Source organism: Asterias rubens, chromosome 5, assembly GCF_902459465.1.
Source record: "Asterias rubens chromosome 5, eAstRub1.3, whole genome shotgun sequence".
Classification (NCBI taxonomy): Eukaryota; Metazoa; Echinodermata; class Asteroidea; order Forcipulatida; family Asteriidae; genus Asterias; species Asterias rubens.
In genome coordinates this window covers 10,742,211-10,761,773 of record NC_047066.1, presented here as the reverse complement: position 1 = coordinate 10,761,773, position 19,563 = coordinate 10,742,211, and the positions used below count along the sequence as shown (strand labels likewise).

General features: G+C 38.3%; 1 protein-coding gene across 1 annotated transcript in view; it reads left to right on the top strand.

The window, feature by feature from the left end:
- The first annotated feature begins 2,817 nt into the window (after positions 1-2,817).
- The window catches only part of LOC117290381 (leucine-zipper-like transcriptional regulator 1), a 60,050-nt gene continuing 43,304 nt past the window's right edge, over positions 2,818-19,563 (top strand). The window contains exons 1-4 of the mRNA XM_033771749.1: positions 2,818-3,027; positions 5,211-5,273; positions 6,081-6,140; positions 17,763-17,842. Coding sequence (XP_033627640.1) covers positions 2,918-3,027; positions 5,211-5,273; positions 6,081-6,140; positions 17,763-17,842 — 313 coding nt within the window. The 5' untranslated portion in view covers positions 2,818-2,917. The remainder of the gene's footprint in view (positions 3,028-5,210; positions 5,274-6,080; positions 6,141-17,762; positions 17,843-19,563) is intronic.

Below are 19,563 nucleotides of genomic sequence, written 5' to 3'. Positions count from 1 at the left end.
TGTTGTGTGTTTTTCCATTCAACTAATTAATAAAAGTCCGTTACAATAATATCATAACACAAACTCTTCTCCGGCAAGAACAGGAAAGGGTGCTCTACATCGTTAAAGGCAGTTGACACTATTGGTATATTACTCAAAATAATTATTAGCACAAAAACCTTACTTGGTAACGAGTAATGGAGAGCTGTTGGTAGTATAAAACATTGTGAGAAACGGCTCCCTCTGAAGTAACGTAGTTTTCGAGAAAGAAGTAATTTTCCACGAATTTGATTTCAAGAAATCAAGGATTTTTCGAAATCAAGGATCTGAAAGCACGATAGGGGTGGGGTTTTTTCCCATTATGATCTCGCAACTTCAACGACCAACTGAGCTCAAACTTTCACAGGTTTGTTATTTTATGCGTATGTTGAGATACATCAAATGAGAAGACTGGTCTTTGACAATTACCAATAGACTGTCCAGTGTCCTTAAGGCATAGCGTAACGAGTTGCCGTTCAACGCCAAGTTAAAGGTGTTGCATCCTTGCAAGTGAGCGAGTTTGTCAATTAGTATCAAAATGTTGTCAAACGGACAACACCATCATTCAGACGTGACCGGAACTTATGTCCCGCAAAGTGTCCTTAATACGGGTTTAGCATAAACAAATTACTTGTAACGAGCAATGAAGAGCTGTTGGAAATACGGGTCTTTTAAAAAGTGGAGTAGTTTTCTAGAAAGAAGTAGTTTTCCACGAATTTGATATCGAGACCTCAGATTTAGAATTTGAGGTCTCGAAATCAAGCATCTGAAAGTGTACAACTTCGTGTGACAAGGGTGTTTTTTCTTTTATTAATATCTCGCAACTTCGAAGACCAGTTGAGCTCAAATTTTCACAGGTTTGTTATACTTTATGCATATGTTGAGATACATCAAGTGAGAAGACTGGTCTTTGACAATTACCAATAGTGTCCAGTGTCTTTAAGATGAATATCATTTCCTACTCAGCTCCCCTGAGTTAATAGTTTCATCTTTATTCTTTTCCTCTTGATAGCCCCTCAAGTTTGGGTCCAAGTTTGGGTCAAACTTGGCCTCAATATTATTGTTCTACTTTGTAATTTCTTCGCTATCATCAATCATGGGGGTATCCTGGGTGGGTCATTGGTGTCCTCAAGGGCTGAGGAGCACATCTCCAGTCAAGGCTTGGGTGACAATATGACCCTGTGATGAGGTCACAATTAACACTTGCGGCATGCAGAGTGAGTGACTAGAAGATTTGAAGTGGTTTAGAGAAGCTGATTATGGGGCGAAGGACAAGTCTCCTTATTTTGAGGAATCGACGAGTGTCACGTATAAGTAAAAGAGTTTAGATAATAATAATGGGGAAGACGAAAAGTTGTCATCTGCTCTTCTGGTATCAAAGTAGCAGAAAAGCAGATGTGGGGCTATGGTTTTTTATGTGCATTTTTCTACTTTTCTACTTTTCTGTTACCAGAAGAGCAGGTTTTATTTTATCTCTTATGCTGGCGGACGAAAAATGACCATTTGCTTTTAAGACAGAATAGCAGAAAAGCAGATCAAACGTCTTATGAAACAATGCAATTTCTCTGCTCTAAAAAGCAGGTTTTACCCTGGCGGCCGAAAAATGGCCATCATGATCTCTTTTCTCCTGTAAGATACAGGAAAATCAAGTTTTACCAGGCGGCCGAAAAGTAGCCATTTGCTTTTTTTTGCTTTCAAAGGACTTCCTGGGAAGGGGTTAGGCCTATCTAGAAGTCAATCAATCAATCCACCAATCAATCAATCAAGCAATCAACCAACGCAAACAAAACAATTAATATGCGCTTCAGTGTATGTAAAGTCTCTTTGATTAAAATAAATTAGAGATAATACATACACGCAAAATGCATTTCAGAACGAAAAAATAGTTTTGATTCTATTTTTAAAAGTTCACTTTATGTTAAAATTTTGGGTTCAAGTGTTGTCATCGTAAACAATCGGCATCAGTAGTTTTTTATTTTATTTTTTGCAATTAAACGCGGGACCATCTTCCTATTAGTAACAAATAAGTGGTTACGATAGCCATGCCATGGGAGGAAAGGAACTATTTATTTTACCATGGCATGGAGATGAGCCTCATACAATTTACAACCAAAGACCACAGTGTCTTGCCGGGGTCACAGTGCACAAAATTAACAAGAGCTGGGTTGTTGCCCGAAGAAGGGCCAAGGGCCAGGTCAGGCGAACCGAAGGTGATCCCTTTTAGGACCTTGAGATGTTCCTAATTGGACAACTAAACGGAGTGTAAACGATAAGAAACAATGCTGATTGTTCCACAACTTTTGCCAGTGGTGGTTGATACTGCTGGGACGTGATGGGACGCCGAATGAGGACGTCAATCAAAGTGAAACAGTTCAACAACATAAAAGAAATATACCATCTTTTAAAAGTCACATGGGAAAAACCTCATTGTTCATGTTATATCCGATGATTTCCGTTTAAATGTTCTTGTTATATTAGCCCTTTGTTTTTTGAAAAGATGGCCTAAGTTTGTTTGGTGAGCATGCAGCGGGCCCAATATTTGTCAGTTGGAAGCAGGAACATCTTTGCTAAGCACTTACAATTAGCCAAAATTCCACCAAGTTTACATTGTTAGTGTAACTTTTGCCTCACTAATATTTGTTGCTTAGCAAAGAAATTTGCTAAGCAATATTATGTTCTGCTTTAAACAGCTTTAGGAAGTCAAATTCAGCGGTAACCTTTATTAAAACTCGAAGTACTTATGCGCGAGTCTAATGTTGATCTTTTTGCGGCAGGCATGCGCAGTCACTCAAACAACATGGCAGCTTCCGTATGACAGGAAAAACAGAGCTCAAAAAGTGAACTTATCAAATTTTAAGGAATTTCTATAGATTTAGGCACAAGTTTCTGAACACAAACCATGGCAAGCAGTAGTCATACTTGGCAAGAAGTATCCATCGATACTGGGCCGTTTGAGACCGTCCACCGATGGAGACGAATGCCGGATTGTGATGAGTTTGTTGGTGCACGGTACGTAAATTTATCATCACTCTATGTCAGTATGTGATGTCTATATTTTATTTATTTTCCGGCCTCCCTGACCTTTGCTTTTCTTAATTATGCCATAGCGCAGGCTACGCTTGTGTGGCAAGCAAGGATTCAGCGTGGCCACACATCCCATGTGGGGCTAGTTAAGTTACTGTTACTTTAGTATGATGTTTGGTTTTCCATTTTGTGTTGCTGTTGTTAAATTTCATTCATTGATTGCTTGCTGTGTGAACAAATGGTTGACATGTTTGTTTACTTTTTCCTTACTCAACTAAGAACTAGCTAGTGTGAGTGTGAATAAATAGATAATCAGTAAGGCTCAGTCAGAAGATAAAGATAGAATATTTTACGAAGTGTTGGTTGGTGTTTAGGGTAAACTTCCGTAAACTACACTCACACTGTATGCAGAATGTTAGACATTTTATTTGGTTGTTCTTGTCATTGACTAGCCCCACTAGTCTTGTCAACGACTAGCCCCACTTGTGTGGCCAAGTAGCTGATCAGCTAGCCTTGGCCACACAAGTGGGGCTAGTCGTTGACAAGACTAGATAGAGGTTGATGTTGACAAGAAGACAAGACAGGGTTTGTTGTTGTTTGTTTTTTGTTCTGTTTTTCATTCTGTGTACTTTCTTTCCATAAGAGGAATTGTGGAATTTGTTTTGTTTTCATTTGATTGTCTTTGAAGTTTTCTTTTGTTAATTAAAGCACAATCATGTGATAAATTTGAATCAAACTTCCACTTATACTCATTTAGTAATTGCTATCGACTATATGGCCACAATTGTTTATTTGGGTTGTTGCTCCATGGTTATTGTGAGATTGTGTTCATCAACATAGTTGCGATAACATAACCCTCCTCCCGACGGCAGAGGGCTACATTAACGCAACTATCAGTATCAGTGATTGAAAAAGTGGCAGTCTTAATTCTTTAAATCTTTTCCTATTTTTGCCATTACTAAAAAGTAGTACTTGTCAACTTTTGATTTGTTGTTCACTAAAATAAAGTAACAAATATTCTCTTGATTTTATCATCAAGTTGTTTTGTTTTAAGAGCTCAGTTTTGAGAGTTTTGCAAAGTGGGTGAACCATTTTTCTTTGGCCACGTGGTTGCTAGACTCCATTTTGGAAACAAATATAGCACAACCATAGAGTTATATATAAGAACTAGAAGGCACACGAGTGATGCTTCGTGCACAAACGCCACGGGACCGCAAGATGACAAGCGTGTCATTCTGCACGCGCGTTGAATATGAAATACACGCTTGAGTTTTTTTTTATTGAATGCTCACACGATGCTGTTTGTTCAACTTACAAAATGGCCGCACAAACACACGCTGTGAGTTGCCAGTTTTATCAACTTAGAAAATGGCCGCCTGCGCGCATGCCGGAGCATGTATATAGGCCAGTGCGCCCACTAGTTCTTATATATAACTCTATGAGCACAACCCAATGGGCAGTCGAGTATGACAGCCTATGTGATCACATGCATTGCTACCAGTTTTTTCTTCTCCCAAAAATGACTTCTCATCACAAAACACTCTCTTAATACACTGGACTTAATGAATAAAAAACTGGCTGTCGGATTCAACTTCTCTCCTGAATAGTATTGCTGTTGTAGTTTCTCAGTTTGGTGTGCCATTGCAAAAATGAAAAACACAGTACAAAGTATTCAACTTTCCTCTTTTGTTTTTGGGGGACAAACTGTAGTGGCATGCTTGAACACTGAAGTACTCACAAATATTTTTAAGAACTTGTTTAAAGGAACACGTTGCCTTGGATAGGGAGAGTTGGTCTATAAAAAAGTCTTTGAAATTGTTTGTTATGAAAAAATTATATGGTTGGAAAGATGTTTAAAAGTAAAACTTTGGGAACTTACACAGTCAGCCATTTTTTAGTCAAGTTTTAGACTCCATGAAATGGCTGACCCTGTTAGATAGCAAAGTAAAAACGGAAAACCACGCACTTTTGAGGCATAATTGTGTGGATCATTGTATTCTACTTTTAAAACATGTTTTTAACCATATCAATTTCACAACAAACGGTTTCAAAGGCTTTTCATGGACCAACTCGACCGATCCAAGGCAATGTGTTCCTTTAAACTGGCATAGTATTTCACAGTTAATGCATTTGATTCAATGTTGGTTTTGATTTTGTTTCATCTACAGGCGAAGTAAACATACAGCAGTTGCCTACAAAGATGCTATTTATGTATTCGGTGGTGACAATGGGTGAGTCTGTTCTAAGCAAGTGGACAATAGTTTGGTTGCAACACTGCATTCTATTAGTTATTTCCAAGAAGAGATCAGGTTAATTACAGAATAAGAAACACTACAAAAAACAACAAGCCTTTTGTGTACCATTGAAACATTTTAGCTATGTACTGAGGTTATTGTTCTCTGCCAAAAGGTAGAGTCACTGATTGGTTTTTGTTAACGTACTGCATACAATAGGCAACATTGTCGAGAGAGACACATTAAGTATGAAAGTTTCAGCTCAACACAGTGTCTTTACTTGTTGACACCCACAAGCAAAGATAATGAAGAAGAAGAAAAAAAACAGGTAGACTGCCTACACTAGGGCTAAATAGCTCATTTGGTAAGGGGACTGTGGAGTGGAGGCATGTTAATCCAGAGGTCATAAATCCCATCGGCTGGGTGAAACCTACATTGTATTTCTGGTAACCAAAATTGTTGTGTGCTAAGCTAGCCCTCTTTTTCCCTAAAGCAGCTCTGTGAAACTTGGGCCCAATGGTTTACACATTTTAAATCCCAGCCAGCAATCTCAGGACGTTTCCTTAATTTCTCCTTGAGCCTTTTCACTTTTGTGAAAGAAGTATAAAGCAATCACATGGACAAAACTTGTCACCTTTTAATCTCTTAATCTGTAGTTGTGTATTTTTGGTGATGCACACTCGTTCTTTAAACCCCCTGAATGATGTTGGTCTGGGATGTTTTGAGTTTAATGGGAAATCCTGACATAGGTGCATGTGTATTCCATCTTTAAATTTTGTTTTTTGCATTGTTTTGAATCTACAGGAGGAAGAACATGTTGAATGATGTGCTACGCTTTGATGTCAAAGAATGCTCATGGGGAAGGTATTTATCCAGTGTTTTGTTTTAACGAAGGGTATCCAAGCTCAAAATAAGTTTTGTGATTCACTAATTTTCCATTAGAAAGAGTCCTTATTCCTTTGGCATAAAATTCGACACACAATTCAATTATAGCAATTGGGAAAATATTACCAGTCTCTAAACAGTGTAAAGCTACACTGTGTTTGATACATGTACCCTTCCAGTGCAATTTTTGTCCAAAACCCCATACAACCAGAGACATCCCATTTAAAAAACATAGTCAGTACATTTGTGTATTTGTACTGAGCTGTTTTATTTCATTCCCGAATTGTGATGATATTCAATCGAAATGGCATTGAATTTGACCTTCGACTGAGTGCAGAAATTCCTCTTTAGAATGGAAAGACCCATTTGTTTTTGATGTTCCATATATAGCGTCATGTTTAAAACTTTCATTTCGAAAGAGTATAAAAAAATTACTCTTTACAACAGTTTAACTTGAAGAAAGTCGTTTGTATTTTGTTAACTAAGATGACAACTCTAATTGGAAAACAAGTGCATCACATGTGTAATTTGACCCTGGAGCCTCTCTTTAACATGGATTTCTTTCCAAATGACTAAAATAGGTAAAAAGGTAAAAAAATACCTTGCGCATACATTGTATGACGCCACTTTAGTAGGGTGCCCCCTGGCTAAAGGTCAAAAAGAAGGTTACTCATTGGTCCATTTTTCTTCCCAAGATGCATTGCGGCATAATATTTGCCACAGGCTCAATAGTAAAATTCATGCTGAAATGAGTGTCATGGCCGAGTGGTTAAGAGCATCGAATTCAAGTTCTGGTGCTAAGTCACCTGAGTGTGGGTTCGAATCCTGGTCTTGATGCTTTGTCCTTGAGCAAGATACTTTACTATAATTGCTTCTCTTCACCCAGGGGTATAAATGGGTACCGGCGAGGGTAGAGGTTGATATTGTGTATGGAAAAAATCAATCAGAGCACCATGGTAGCTCGGGCTGTACATGTATGTACCCTGGGTGCTGAGAAACATTAAAGGGATGTTATTGGGCCTACGTTTGTACAGCGCATTGATTCGGTTATATTGTGAAATGCGCTATAAGAATGTGTTATTATTATTATTATTGAGAAAATAGAATTAGCTGTTGCAAACAACTTACCAACCAAATGGACCGAGAGTATAAATGCAAAAAATAGTTAATGGCCTGACGTTTCGACCCTAGCAGAGTCTTTCTCGAAGGCTAAATGACAACACAACAAACATGAACAGGTAACTAAGTGAAACATAAGCAGTGAAGTGGAAATACATGAATGGGGTTAGAAAGCATACATAAAAAGCAGGGGGTAAACAATGAATAGGGGGACAAACAAGGGGGGGTGAAGGGAAGGGGCTGGCTTGACCACAAGCAAGAATATGGAAACACAAAGGACAACATCAAGGGTGGTGAGGTTGGGTAAAAAGTAATTTATATTAGTGAATGAGGCTCAGGCTAAAAGGCTATGGGAAAAAAAAGGAGACGGCAAAACAAAAGGTTTATTAGTCGTTTCCTTCTTGGATGTTCAGACCATGGGGTTGAATGGTCTGGAGGCGTCTAATTATTATTATTATTATTATTATTATTGAAGTAGTCCCGACTCGACTAAGCAATCAATAGTCGCGAGTACGAGACTAGTCGCCCAGTCTTAGTCTCATGTACCATTTGTGACTGGTATCCTGCTCATTTCTGCTTAGCAGAAAATAGTTAAGCATTATTTTCTGCGAAAGCAACTCTTTGAAATTGAGCCATGGTGGTGATTATCTTGAAATTTAAGCGAAATTGAGCCATGGTGGTGATTATCTTGAAATTTAAGCACTCGTAAGCAATGGAGGGTGATGAAGCAAAAGTCTGTGTGAGATGTGGAAGGAAACTTGTGTGCAAAATCATTGCCGGATTGAGTGACAGCAAAGACTCCCAACATTGATTGAATGGGTTTCCCTAGAGTCCCCCAACAAGGAAATGATTGCAAGATACATGAACTACCCTCATGCTCTTGATGTGTTTATTTTCTTTAGGACATTTTTTTGGGGGGAATTCTCACTTTTGTAATTCCATAAACTGAGTGGTGCAACTTGTTTTCAAATATGGTTCTGGTCACGAGGAGCTTACTTTCGTTGATTTTTTAGTAAAAATGCCTTTAAAAAAAACCACTTTGAAACAGAAATTTTGTTTTGTTAATGGAAATAGGAAGTTGACATGAGAAATATTGGGAAAAAGTCAATTCTAGACATTGATCACTTTTACTGTGGCCCTTTCCTTTGAAAGAGAGTAGATCAATTCATGCGGGCATTTGAATTTTGGGCAAAGCCGCTTGCGGATGTACATGTTTGGTCTCTTAAGGGTTGAACGTTGGACATTTTCTTTTTAAAGCAGTGGACACTATTGGTAATTACTCAAAATATCTATTATCATAAAACCTTTCTTGATCACGAGTAATGGGGAGAGGTTGATAGTATAAAACATTGTGAGAGACTGCTCCTTCTGAAGTGACGTAGTTTTCGAGAAAGAAGTAATCATCCATCCACGAATTTGATTCCGAAACCTCAGACTTAGAATATGAGGTCTCGAAATCAACCATCTGAAAGCACACAACTTTTTATGACAAGGGTGTTTTTTCTTTCATTATTATATCACAACTTAGGCGACCAACAGAGCTCAAATTTTTACAGGTTTGTTATTTTCTGCATATGTTGAGATACACAAAGTGAGAAGACTGGTCTTTGACAATTACTAATAGTTTCCAGTGTCTTTAAATCTGCCACTTTCATTTACTATTTTCTCAAATAAGACCGCCATACCAAGCACCAAAGTAAAATACTTTCAGTCAATGTTTACACAGGATTCAATCAATTTCCTGCTCAGTGTTTTAATTCTGTTTTAAGTCATGTTGGTTAATGTTTTTCAGCCTTCAAGAAAAGAAAAAAACTCTGCTAGGGTAACATTTTCACAAAAGAAGTACATTAAAGATGCTATGTCAGATTTTTGGCCGATTTGACCCAAAAATTTTGATTTAAAATTCAATAGGTATTTTGATGGGGGTCGAGAAAGTTACAAGCTTTCATTTGAGCCATTGCTAGAAAAAGTCCGCCAATTATTAGTAGCAGTGAAATAAAGCGCTCAAAATTAGTTTTTGTTGGGATCCCAACAATTTATCACGTGACCAATTCTTATGTGTTTTATAAGAAACGTTTTTAAAAAATTTCATTGTTCCTGACCATTTAAAGTAAAAGTTAAACTTTTTTTCATTAGAGCGGGTGATACTCTTTTAAATACCATTCACTCAAAAAAATCTGTTTTTTAATGTTTGGGGCCAAAAATATGACATAGCATCTTTAAAGGGAAATGACACGTTTGGTAATTGTCAAAGACCAGTATTCTCACTTGGTGTATCCCAACATAAGCATAAAATAACAAGCCTGTGAAAATTTGAGCTAAATTGGTCATCGAAGTTGCGAGAAAATGATGAGAGAAAAAACACCCTTGTTGGGCGAATTTGTGTGCTTTCAGATAGGAATAAAAAACTTCTGGCTAGAAGTCTTTTATTATTTTAGTGAGAAATTACCTCTTTCTCAAAATCTATGCTACTTCAGAGGGAGCCGTTTCTCACAATGTTTTACTATCAACAGCTCTCCAATGCTCATTACCAAGTCAGTTTTTAAGTTAATATTTGTTTTGAGTAATTACCAAACCTGTACCTTCTCTTATAGGAACATGTGAAGTTCTCCCATTTTCCTGTAGTTGGTATACTAAGATCCTGGGTTTATGGTTTAACATCCACATAGCAGGTTGTGGTTGTATTGTTCATTATACACCAACTCTCTGAACAGGCCAGTGTTATGTGTTCAGGTGAATAAGTGGGGCTTACACTTAAGTGTGACAGCTTGGTATAAGAATGCAAAGTGTCCTCAAGTGTTTCTCGTTTTTCTGTTGCATTATGATGTTAAAACCTTTAGACCTTACATGCAACAGCTGAAATCCTAAAAGCCATCAAAGCTCATTTTACCTAAAATAAACATGGTACTTTGTCAATCAATGACCCCTCCTGAAAAAGGGGCACTGAGCTAACTATTATGATGGCTTCGGTCAAAGTAGATTCACTATTGCAAATCTGCATACATTCTAATGGCCTATCTTATATTTGGTATGTTTTTACCCTTTAAAGGCAGTGGACACTATTGGTAATTACTCAAAATAATTATTGGCAAAAAAACTTACTCAGTGATGACTAATGGGGAGAGGTTGATGGTATAAAACATTGTGAGGAACGGCTTCCTCTGAAGTGACGTAGTTTTCGAGAAAGAAGTAATTTTCCATCAATTTGATTTCAAGACCTCAGATTTAGAATTTGAGGTCTCGAAATCAACCATCTAAACGCACACAACTTCGAGTGACAAGGGTGTTTTTTCTTTCATTATTATCTTGCAATTTCGACGACCAATGAGCTCAAATTTTCACAAGTTTGTTAGGCCTATTTTATGCATATACATGTATGTTGAGATACACCAAGTGAGAAGACTGGTCTTTGACAATTACCAATAGTGTCTAGTGTCTTTAACTGATGTGTATGAAACACTCTTAAGTAAGCTTGGGCGATACCGCGATTTTATCGAATATCGCGATACTAATATGGAAACTATTTCGATATCGGATCGATTTGGTTTTAATCGAAATATCGATATCGCAATATCGATTAAGTATCGCAATATCGCGATGTATTTCCTAGCTGAGACATGTTGCACCCCATAGGTTTGGTGTAAAACCAGAAGAATAGGTCATTAGAACACCTCTCTCATGCTATGACTGTCTCTTCTACAACTTTCACAGGGAGTTTGAAGACTGATGATGTCAAATTTAATTAATCGCGATTATATCGAATATCGCGATATATTGTCGGCGATATTAGTGATTAAAGTAAATCGATATCGCCCAAGCTTACTCTAAAGTACTTTCCTAAGCTTGAGTCTAGAGAACTAGACCGCTCGGCCACAACACACCCAGCATACAAGTACGTACAGTGTATGCTAAAATGATGTGTCAGTGTGCAGTGTGTGGAGTAGTTTTCTTTTTCTTTCTCATTTTGATTCTGGTCCAGTAAGAATTTCATGCCGTTAAATATTTGTCACCCAAATTTGCGTGCTATGGTAATTAATATTCAAAACATCTGAAATATTTGAAAGCACAAAATTATTCAAGGTGTTCCCTGATTGTCATTGTTTCAATTGCTCCATTTAGAAACTTTGAATAAATTTCCCTTTGAATGTATTCTATAATCAATAATTCCTGGTCAAATTACATTGGAATTCAATTGGTATTATTGTTACTATTGATTTATAGCACATTTAATCGCAGTTTAGTTTGAGTTCATGGCCCAAATGTACCTGGAATCCTGGATTTCATTGTTTAGTTGTTGTTATCGATCAATTAAACCCAAACAAGGATGTTGTTTGTCTGCTTCAAAACAAAAATATAAAATACATTTTTAGTACTCCTGTTTTTGTAGTATGCTTTAAAAGGGTTAGTTTAAACTTGTTGGGGCTTTTAAGTCAGCTAAGCAGCAACCAGGAACAAGTTTACTGCCAAATTAAAGAGACCGTCAACATAGGGCTTGGTATCTTAGTTGGTGGAGTGTTCGCACGATAATCTAGAGGTTGCAGGTTCAAGTCTTGCTCTAGTAAATTTTTCTCAAATGTTCAACCCAAAAATATTTAAAATTTACTCAGTCAGTATCCTTTGTGCCATTATCTTTTAAAAATAAAAACCAAGGAAGTGCCAAGTCTAGATCCCTGAAGTTGGCAACTGAAATACTTGAGAATTTAAGAAAACAAACACACAGTGGGATAGGGGAAATGTTTGGGGGACTTTGTGCATTTGATGTTATACAAACATGGAATCTGGCACACAGTTAGGGAAAAACATTTTTGGCAACACTTGACAATCCTGTAGGCCATATACACTACAAGTATGGTTCTTGAATCCAATGTTTGGATTTATTCTAAGACCAAGTTTACTGACAACCTTAGAGAGAGAGAGAGAGAGAGACGGAGAGAGGGTGTTAAAGTATTGCATATGACCCTTTGACCTATGACCTTCGTTCTCAACATGTTGACCTTGCCTGGTACCCAGAATGTCCTTAACAACATACCCTCTCAATCTAGCTAATGCATGGTATTCATCAATGACAGTAATGCAACCATTTTGAATCAAATACACCCTTAAAACCAACTTTAAAAACCTTGTAAATTATTCCCCCTCCCCCAAGGCTCTGATTGGGGTCACGACCCTTCCCATAATTCCAATTATCAGAGCACTTTTGAAAGTGTACAAGGTCAAAGATCACCTAAGACTCCTTAATGAAATCTTGTTTGTATTCCTGTGGTGTCCATCTAACCTAGCCTGCCACCTTGACCCCCAGGAAAATGGAAGTTTTAAAGGGATGCAGCAGATTCGCATTCGGAACAATTTTACCATGAATCTTTCTAGTGACCTGTTAAAAATCTTATCTTAAATGAAAACTGTTTCTGGTACTGATCACCTTTAGAATATATTATTTTTACTGAAAATCAACCATACTTTTTTTAAAGGAAATTCTGACTGTACTATATAAAGACTGAACAATTTACCTTGAGGTATTTATCTTATGAAAAAATATAACCTGATTGTGTTTCTTGTAAATGAAAACCCTGCCCTCCTGCTATGTCGTTAGATGGAAGTTTTCAAGGTTTCTGAGAAATTGGAAAATGGGCCAAGCACCACCCAGGCAGGACTTAGAAGTTTGCATTGGACCACAGGCCCAAGGCCAGTAATTTTATCTTCGGGCCAGTATCAGTCTTTTGTTTTTCAATTGATAAAATCTGAAAATATTGACTTTAAAAAAAGACATTCGTTGCACTGTGTAGATTTAGTTTTTTTTTTTTTTTTTTTTTTTTCCTTTTTTTTTTTTAACAATAATTTGAATTACATTAAGATAAAAGAAGCCCTGGGGTATTGTGGATTTTCTAGTTCACCTTTTATAGGATTAAACAATTGAACAGTTCCAAAAACCAAAGGTATAGACGTTCCCTAAAACACCCTTGGAATTTAAAAAGCAAACATGTGGAAGAATAAACATAACCCTTTAGTGACATTTTTACCAAAGGTGTTTGATTCCTTTAATAACCTGAGCCGAAGCCGGCAGTTAACTGCATTAATTTGACATCACATGGAATATTCATCATGGCCGCTGTCTGTGACAAAATAGTGAACCTGAACTCTGGTCTGACCTTTGTCAATAGCTTTTCCTTCTGTATGAAAAGTGAAAAAAATTCCCAGGTAAAACATAATTTTGTTCTGTGGTGGTTCAAGCCTGATGCTTCATGGAGGTGATTGCCTCCCTTGCCCCTAGACATTGCCTTGGTGCCCTTGAAATGTTCCAGTAGAAACTTACAAATTCATCATAGAAATGCTCCAATGGTTACAATATATGAGGAATTTGTAAATTTCTATTGGAGCATTTCTAGGGCACGTTGTCAGCGAGGAGAAAATGCCTCGGTGCCCTTGCCCTTTTCAAAACAAGCATACAGACTTTTGGGTTATTTCAGTATGCTCAGTGTCACCCTTTTGGTGTATGGTTTCTCGTATGTCGTGGTCAAGCTGTTCAGAGCACGGAACATGAGGAATAGATAGAAATAAAACAAAAGACAGGCCTGGAATTTCCAGGAGGCCATGGAGGCCACAGCCTTCATTGTCTAGGCCTTGGTGCCCCTTCAAAAGTTCCCTCTACATACATGTAGACTTTAAGATTGTCAAAGTGGAAGTGCTCTTTGCAAAATGAAAATGACCTTGCCCTCTCAAAGATAGCATTCCAGGCCTGAACAAAAATTTGAATGGACGTCAAGGAAATGGAGGTGTACGGTGTACCTGACTCTGCTCACACTTGACACTTCAAAGACTACATTTTCTCTCCTCCCCCTCATATGAAGCAGTAGCATTAAGGAAATGCCAACCCACCCCCATCCCGTGGTAACATTTCTGCCTGCCCACTTTCCGTCATAATAAAAAAAAAGTTGTTTGCCAGAATGTATGTAATTGTAACTGATTGCCAACTTGAGGCATTTTCCTGGTGTGGCTGTTTTTTTTTCCAGCGCATTATATTGAAGCAAAAAGTCAAAATGGACGTCAAGTGCAAATTTTCATGACCGAGGCTTAATGCACCATAGAAGCAATGGAAACCCCAAAAGTTGGCAAGTTAAGTCCCTTTAGTGCATTCTGCTCTACCAGCCATGCTCCTAGTTGATGATACTCATGCATACATCTTTACTGACTGTTAAGGGGGTAAAGGAACATGTCTATCAGGCTTCCATTTTGTGTAAAAAAAAGCTTATTGTACAGATATACATGCTTTTTTTGTATACAGATATTCTGGCCAAGTGGTATATTTTGCCAAGGATCACTTTTATCAAAGGAGAATGCTGAGTGTCATAATGAAGGCAGTTGTAAAGCCAAGTAAAAATAAAAATGTTTAGCATCCTGTCCTTTTGAAATAAGGAAGGAGGAGGGCCTTCAAATGGCTGGCCGACATGTTTAAGGACAACTATTTTTTTCATTTTTTTTTTTTTCATTTGAGATCGTTAAATATATATATATATTTTTTTGTAGAGGGGGCCTCTAAAAAGGAAGCGGGTGGGGACGCTAAACTTTTCTCTTTTATTTGGGGGCCTAATAGTCATATTGTGACAGTGACGGTAGTGGCAATGATAATCCAAAGAGGATTTGATGCTTTGCATGGCAGGGTACAACTACAAACTAAGGAAGTTTTGCAGCAGAGAACCGTGGAAATGTCTTGAGGCAAATCCTGGTTAGACTTACGCATCAGATGCCCTTTTCACAAAAATGAGAGGTGATGATCACACATGTTTCATCAGCAGTTCAAAATATCGCAAAGTTTGAAGACCCTTTGCTGGGTACAAACAAAATGCAATGTTTTGCTCCAACTCTTTAACCCTTTGGAGGCCATTCATTTCTGTATCATCACAAAATGCGACATTGCTAATATTACTAATCAATTTTTTTCAACAAATATGAAACAGACAACTTAGTTTTGTGTTTAACAGTTTAGATATAGAGTGTAGTAAACATTATACATTGGAATAACACTTTGGACCGAAAGCTTCTTTCAAGAACAAATAAGAAAACATGTTAAAAGCCATTCCTGGGCAGAATTTTATTTTCTGATAACAACTTATGAATGGCAGAAAACTTAAATTTGCATCGGGGATAAAGAATATTAACTTTTGTTCTTTTACCTATACACCAAATGTGTGTTAGCACTGTATACTCAGTACTTTTCCGAGTCCTGTGAAAAAATAGCACTGGCATGTTACTACTGGGCAACCTCGGTAGTCTAGTTGGTAAGACGTCGCTCTAGAATTGCAAGGGTCGGGGGTTCGAATCCCACCCAAGTAACATGCATGTGATATTTTTGCACAGGACTCGGGAAAGTACTGAGTATACAGTGCTAACACACATCGGTGTATGGGTAGAAAAAACAAAAATTAATAGGCAGAAAACTTCTCACACGCCATCGCAGGAAGTATGAACCGGCCTTTAATAGCAGTGGGCTACTTTCCCAAAGCTTGCGCAAGGCTTGTCAATGTAGCCTGAGTGATGGTGGAATTGCCTTCAAATAATGAATGTTGCATTGGGTGACATAACTGCAGGTGGGCTCTGATATTTTATAATTTACGGGGAAGAAAATTTAAACTTACGTCAGGGACAGAGGAAAAAAACTTTTCAATGGGTACGGGGGCTCCTCCAGGACATCCCTCATGGGGCAGGGGAAGGATGTACCTTGCTCAAGACCTCCCAATGCGATGCAATCCTCTTGGGATAGCTTGATTCAGGATGTCCTCTTGTAATTGACATTCAAAGAGAATTTGCAACATTTAAAAGAACACGTTGCCTTGGATCGGACGAGTTGGTCTATAAAAAGCGTTTGTAACCATTTATTGCGTGGTTTTCCTTTTACTGTGAGAACTAACACGGTCGGCCATTTATGGGAGTCAAAAATTTGACTCCCATAATTGGCCGACCGTGTTAGTCAACGAGGTAAAAGGAAAACCGTGCAATTTCGAGGCATGTTTGTGTGGATCATTGTATTCTACTTTTACAACATCTTTCTACCCATATGCATTTTATAAAAAACGATTACAAACGCTTTTCAAAGACCAACTCGACCGATCCAAGGCAACGTGTTCCTTTAAGGCTACAGTAAAATGTAAAATACAGGCACTGACAAGAAGATACTTTCAAAAAGTAAAGCCTTTATAAGAATACTGAAGAATTAAATGTTACATAAATAAATCTGTAGTCTTCTTGGTGCCATCAATATGTCAAATGACTAATGGTTTGTGTCTGTCAATCAGCACATGCTCAGTAAAATTTGTCCTGATACACTGAGGTCATGACCTCTACAGTGCCTCTGTGATGAAAAGTATAATGTGCAGAGAACAGAGGATTGTTGAGGGATGGGCAACATGTTTTATCAATTACGGACATACTGAGTAAAAGTCTCTGCAGTGCTTTTACACATAGATGTTATCTACAGCTTTATCAATCCTTCACAATCAATCAATATGAGGGCTGTGGGGTATTTATTTATTTATTTATTTATTTTTTTTTTTTTTTTGGGGGGGGTCTGTTCTTCATTAACTAATTTGGGTATTTTAGGATCCATACTCCCTCAATCCTTCTACTGCCACCAATAAGAAATTGTCAAACATGCACCAATCCTTCAAAATCAACCAAAATTAGTTAATAGAGCTGCAGGCCTGCTACCTCAATATTAAACAGGCCTGGAATTTCATATTTGAGAGGGCAAGGCCATTTTCATTTTGAAAAGGGCACTTCCATTTGAAAATCTTAAAGTCTATGGGAATTTTTGACTCTTAGGCAAAGACAAGGGCCAACGGAGGCCATGGCCTCCGTGGCCTCCTTGAAATTCCAGGCCTGCTTCAATTTCAAATTAAGAGGAGATTTTGTAAGATTCCTACTGCCACCAATAGGAGATTGTCAAACATGCACCAATTTCAGAAATGCGATTTCTTCATCTTTAAACCGAAAGTTCATAAGAAAAAACACAAGGAATGCCCCAGATTACAGCGTAGGGCTCTCAAATCAAAGATATGTATATAAGCGGGCTTCGCACATGGAAGCTTTCACACTCCCAAGCTTTCACACTTTGCACTCATTGCTCAGGATTTTTTTCAACAACCTACAATGTATCACATCCCTGCAGTCCTTCAAAATCAACCAAGAATGAGTTTTTTATGCTTCATTCCTCGCCAGTTCTTCAAAATCAACCAAAGATAATTCTTGGTAGGATCCTAAAGCCGTATCTGAATGGCGGGTACAGCCACAGTTATAACGGTTGCTAAGGGTGTTGCCAAGGGTGTGATGATTAGGCGGTCAAGCCTAATGTACATGTAGCTGCCAGAATTCAGGAACGACCTTACTTCTTCAATCCTTCAAAATCACCTGATATGAGTCTTGTAGTATCCCTAATAACACTGCCTAATAATAAGCACATTTTCATTGAGTGTATTTGTTCTTTTCATACAGGGCGTTTACAACCGGAACCCCACCAGCCCCACGCTATCATCACTCAGCTGTGGTGTACAATGGAAGCATGTTCATCTTTGGTAAAAATACAACTTTGTTTTAAAGTCAATCTGTTGGTAGCACAATCATAGATCGCTTGCATAAGCCACCATCTTTGCTTGGTGGCAGCAGACTTCTCGGTCATGTGCGCATGCCCAGAACTACGTAAACAATGGAAATTTACCTGCTAGGTCTGCTGCCACCTAGCGTCTCACAGTCTCCCATTGGCTGAGAGTCATGCGCTGTGCATACACGTCTGCACGTTTCCACTGTTTTATATCAAAGATGGTGGTCAGTGACAGCTAGTGCAATACAAGGATACTCAGTGTAAAATCTTTTAGTACACAATTTTTAAGCGTAGCTGGGAAGCATCCCAAGTGTCCTATATTTATCAATATAGGACTCCCAATTAATTTTGGAGTGTCTGAACAAAATACAGTGTGACACATGCCTGTTTCACCATAAAATAATGACCAGACTCTATGCATACATGTATGTGTCTCAGATTAAGCTACAATTAGATGAAACAATAGGTGTCAATCAATACCATTGTGTGGCCAGACTGTCCTTTAGCTCCTTAAGGGACAGCTCCCCAGGGCAACTGTGATAAGTGCAGTCACTGTAAGTACGGTGTATAATATTAGTTCTTGTACAGGTGTATGTGTTGTTGTGGTTTGAAAGTGTTGGTCTGATCCAGGAGCTTCAGTGGAACATCACATATCAATGTGGTTCAATGTAAAACCCCATGAATGGACACAATGAATTGAATTACCTCACAAGGTTATACGGGAAATGATGTTCAATTATTAACGCCCCAGCTGTATACTCACTGTCTCATATTCCTCAACACCCTCCAACAGTGAGCGTGGCAGGCGTATTTTTATATTCTCGGACCCTGGATGAATGCGTTGTTCCTTACCCATGGGGGGTATACAAAGCGGAAGGATGACTCGCTATAAACCCATCACCCGATTCTATGATAACGGAAAGATACATCTAAACGGCTTCCCATTTCCCATCCTCTGAGGAAAATGATTAAAGGGTTGGACTCCACATGGAGTGGATCCGCTGAGACAGTGTGGAGTCGGGCTGTGTCTGGCTGTAGCCTCATCTTCTGACGTAACTTAATGCCCCTCAGGGCTTGAAGTATTGTATCTTGTCTTGGAAGCGGAAGTGTACGTGAATAGCTGCGGTTAGGAAGATTCACAGATACTGATGTTAGAGGGGGATATGTAGGGCAATAGGGTCAGGGGGTAATTGGGTCAGAGGGCAATAGGGAAAAGTTCCCCCTTGACGTTTAGATTTTCCAATGGAAGTGCCCTTTGCAAAATGAAAACGGCTCTTTCTTCTAAGGTGAAATTGAAGGCCAGGGACCTACAATGCAAGTGACTTGACCTGGTTTCTATTCACTTTATAAGTATTCACAATGGTAAAGAAAGAGCAGAGTTAGGGGCCAAGCAGTCTCACGCATGTGCACTGGACTCAAGTTTTGTGTTATCAGAAAGGTGTGGGCTCAGGTCCAGGGGCCAATATTATAAAGATGCCTAATCATCAAACTGTTTTTAAGAACATCAGTCATCAAGTGTATAATTCCAATTGTATATGGATGGTGTTGTTGAAAGGAAAGTTTGAATATTATACTGTTCATGGTTTTTTAGAGGGGGGGGGGGGGGGGTGGTGGGAAGACTTTAAAGTTGACTTTGTTTCCATTTTCTAACAGGGTACATTTAATGGTACATTTTATGACATTTTTAGTTGTCAT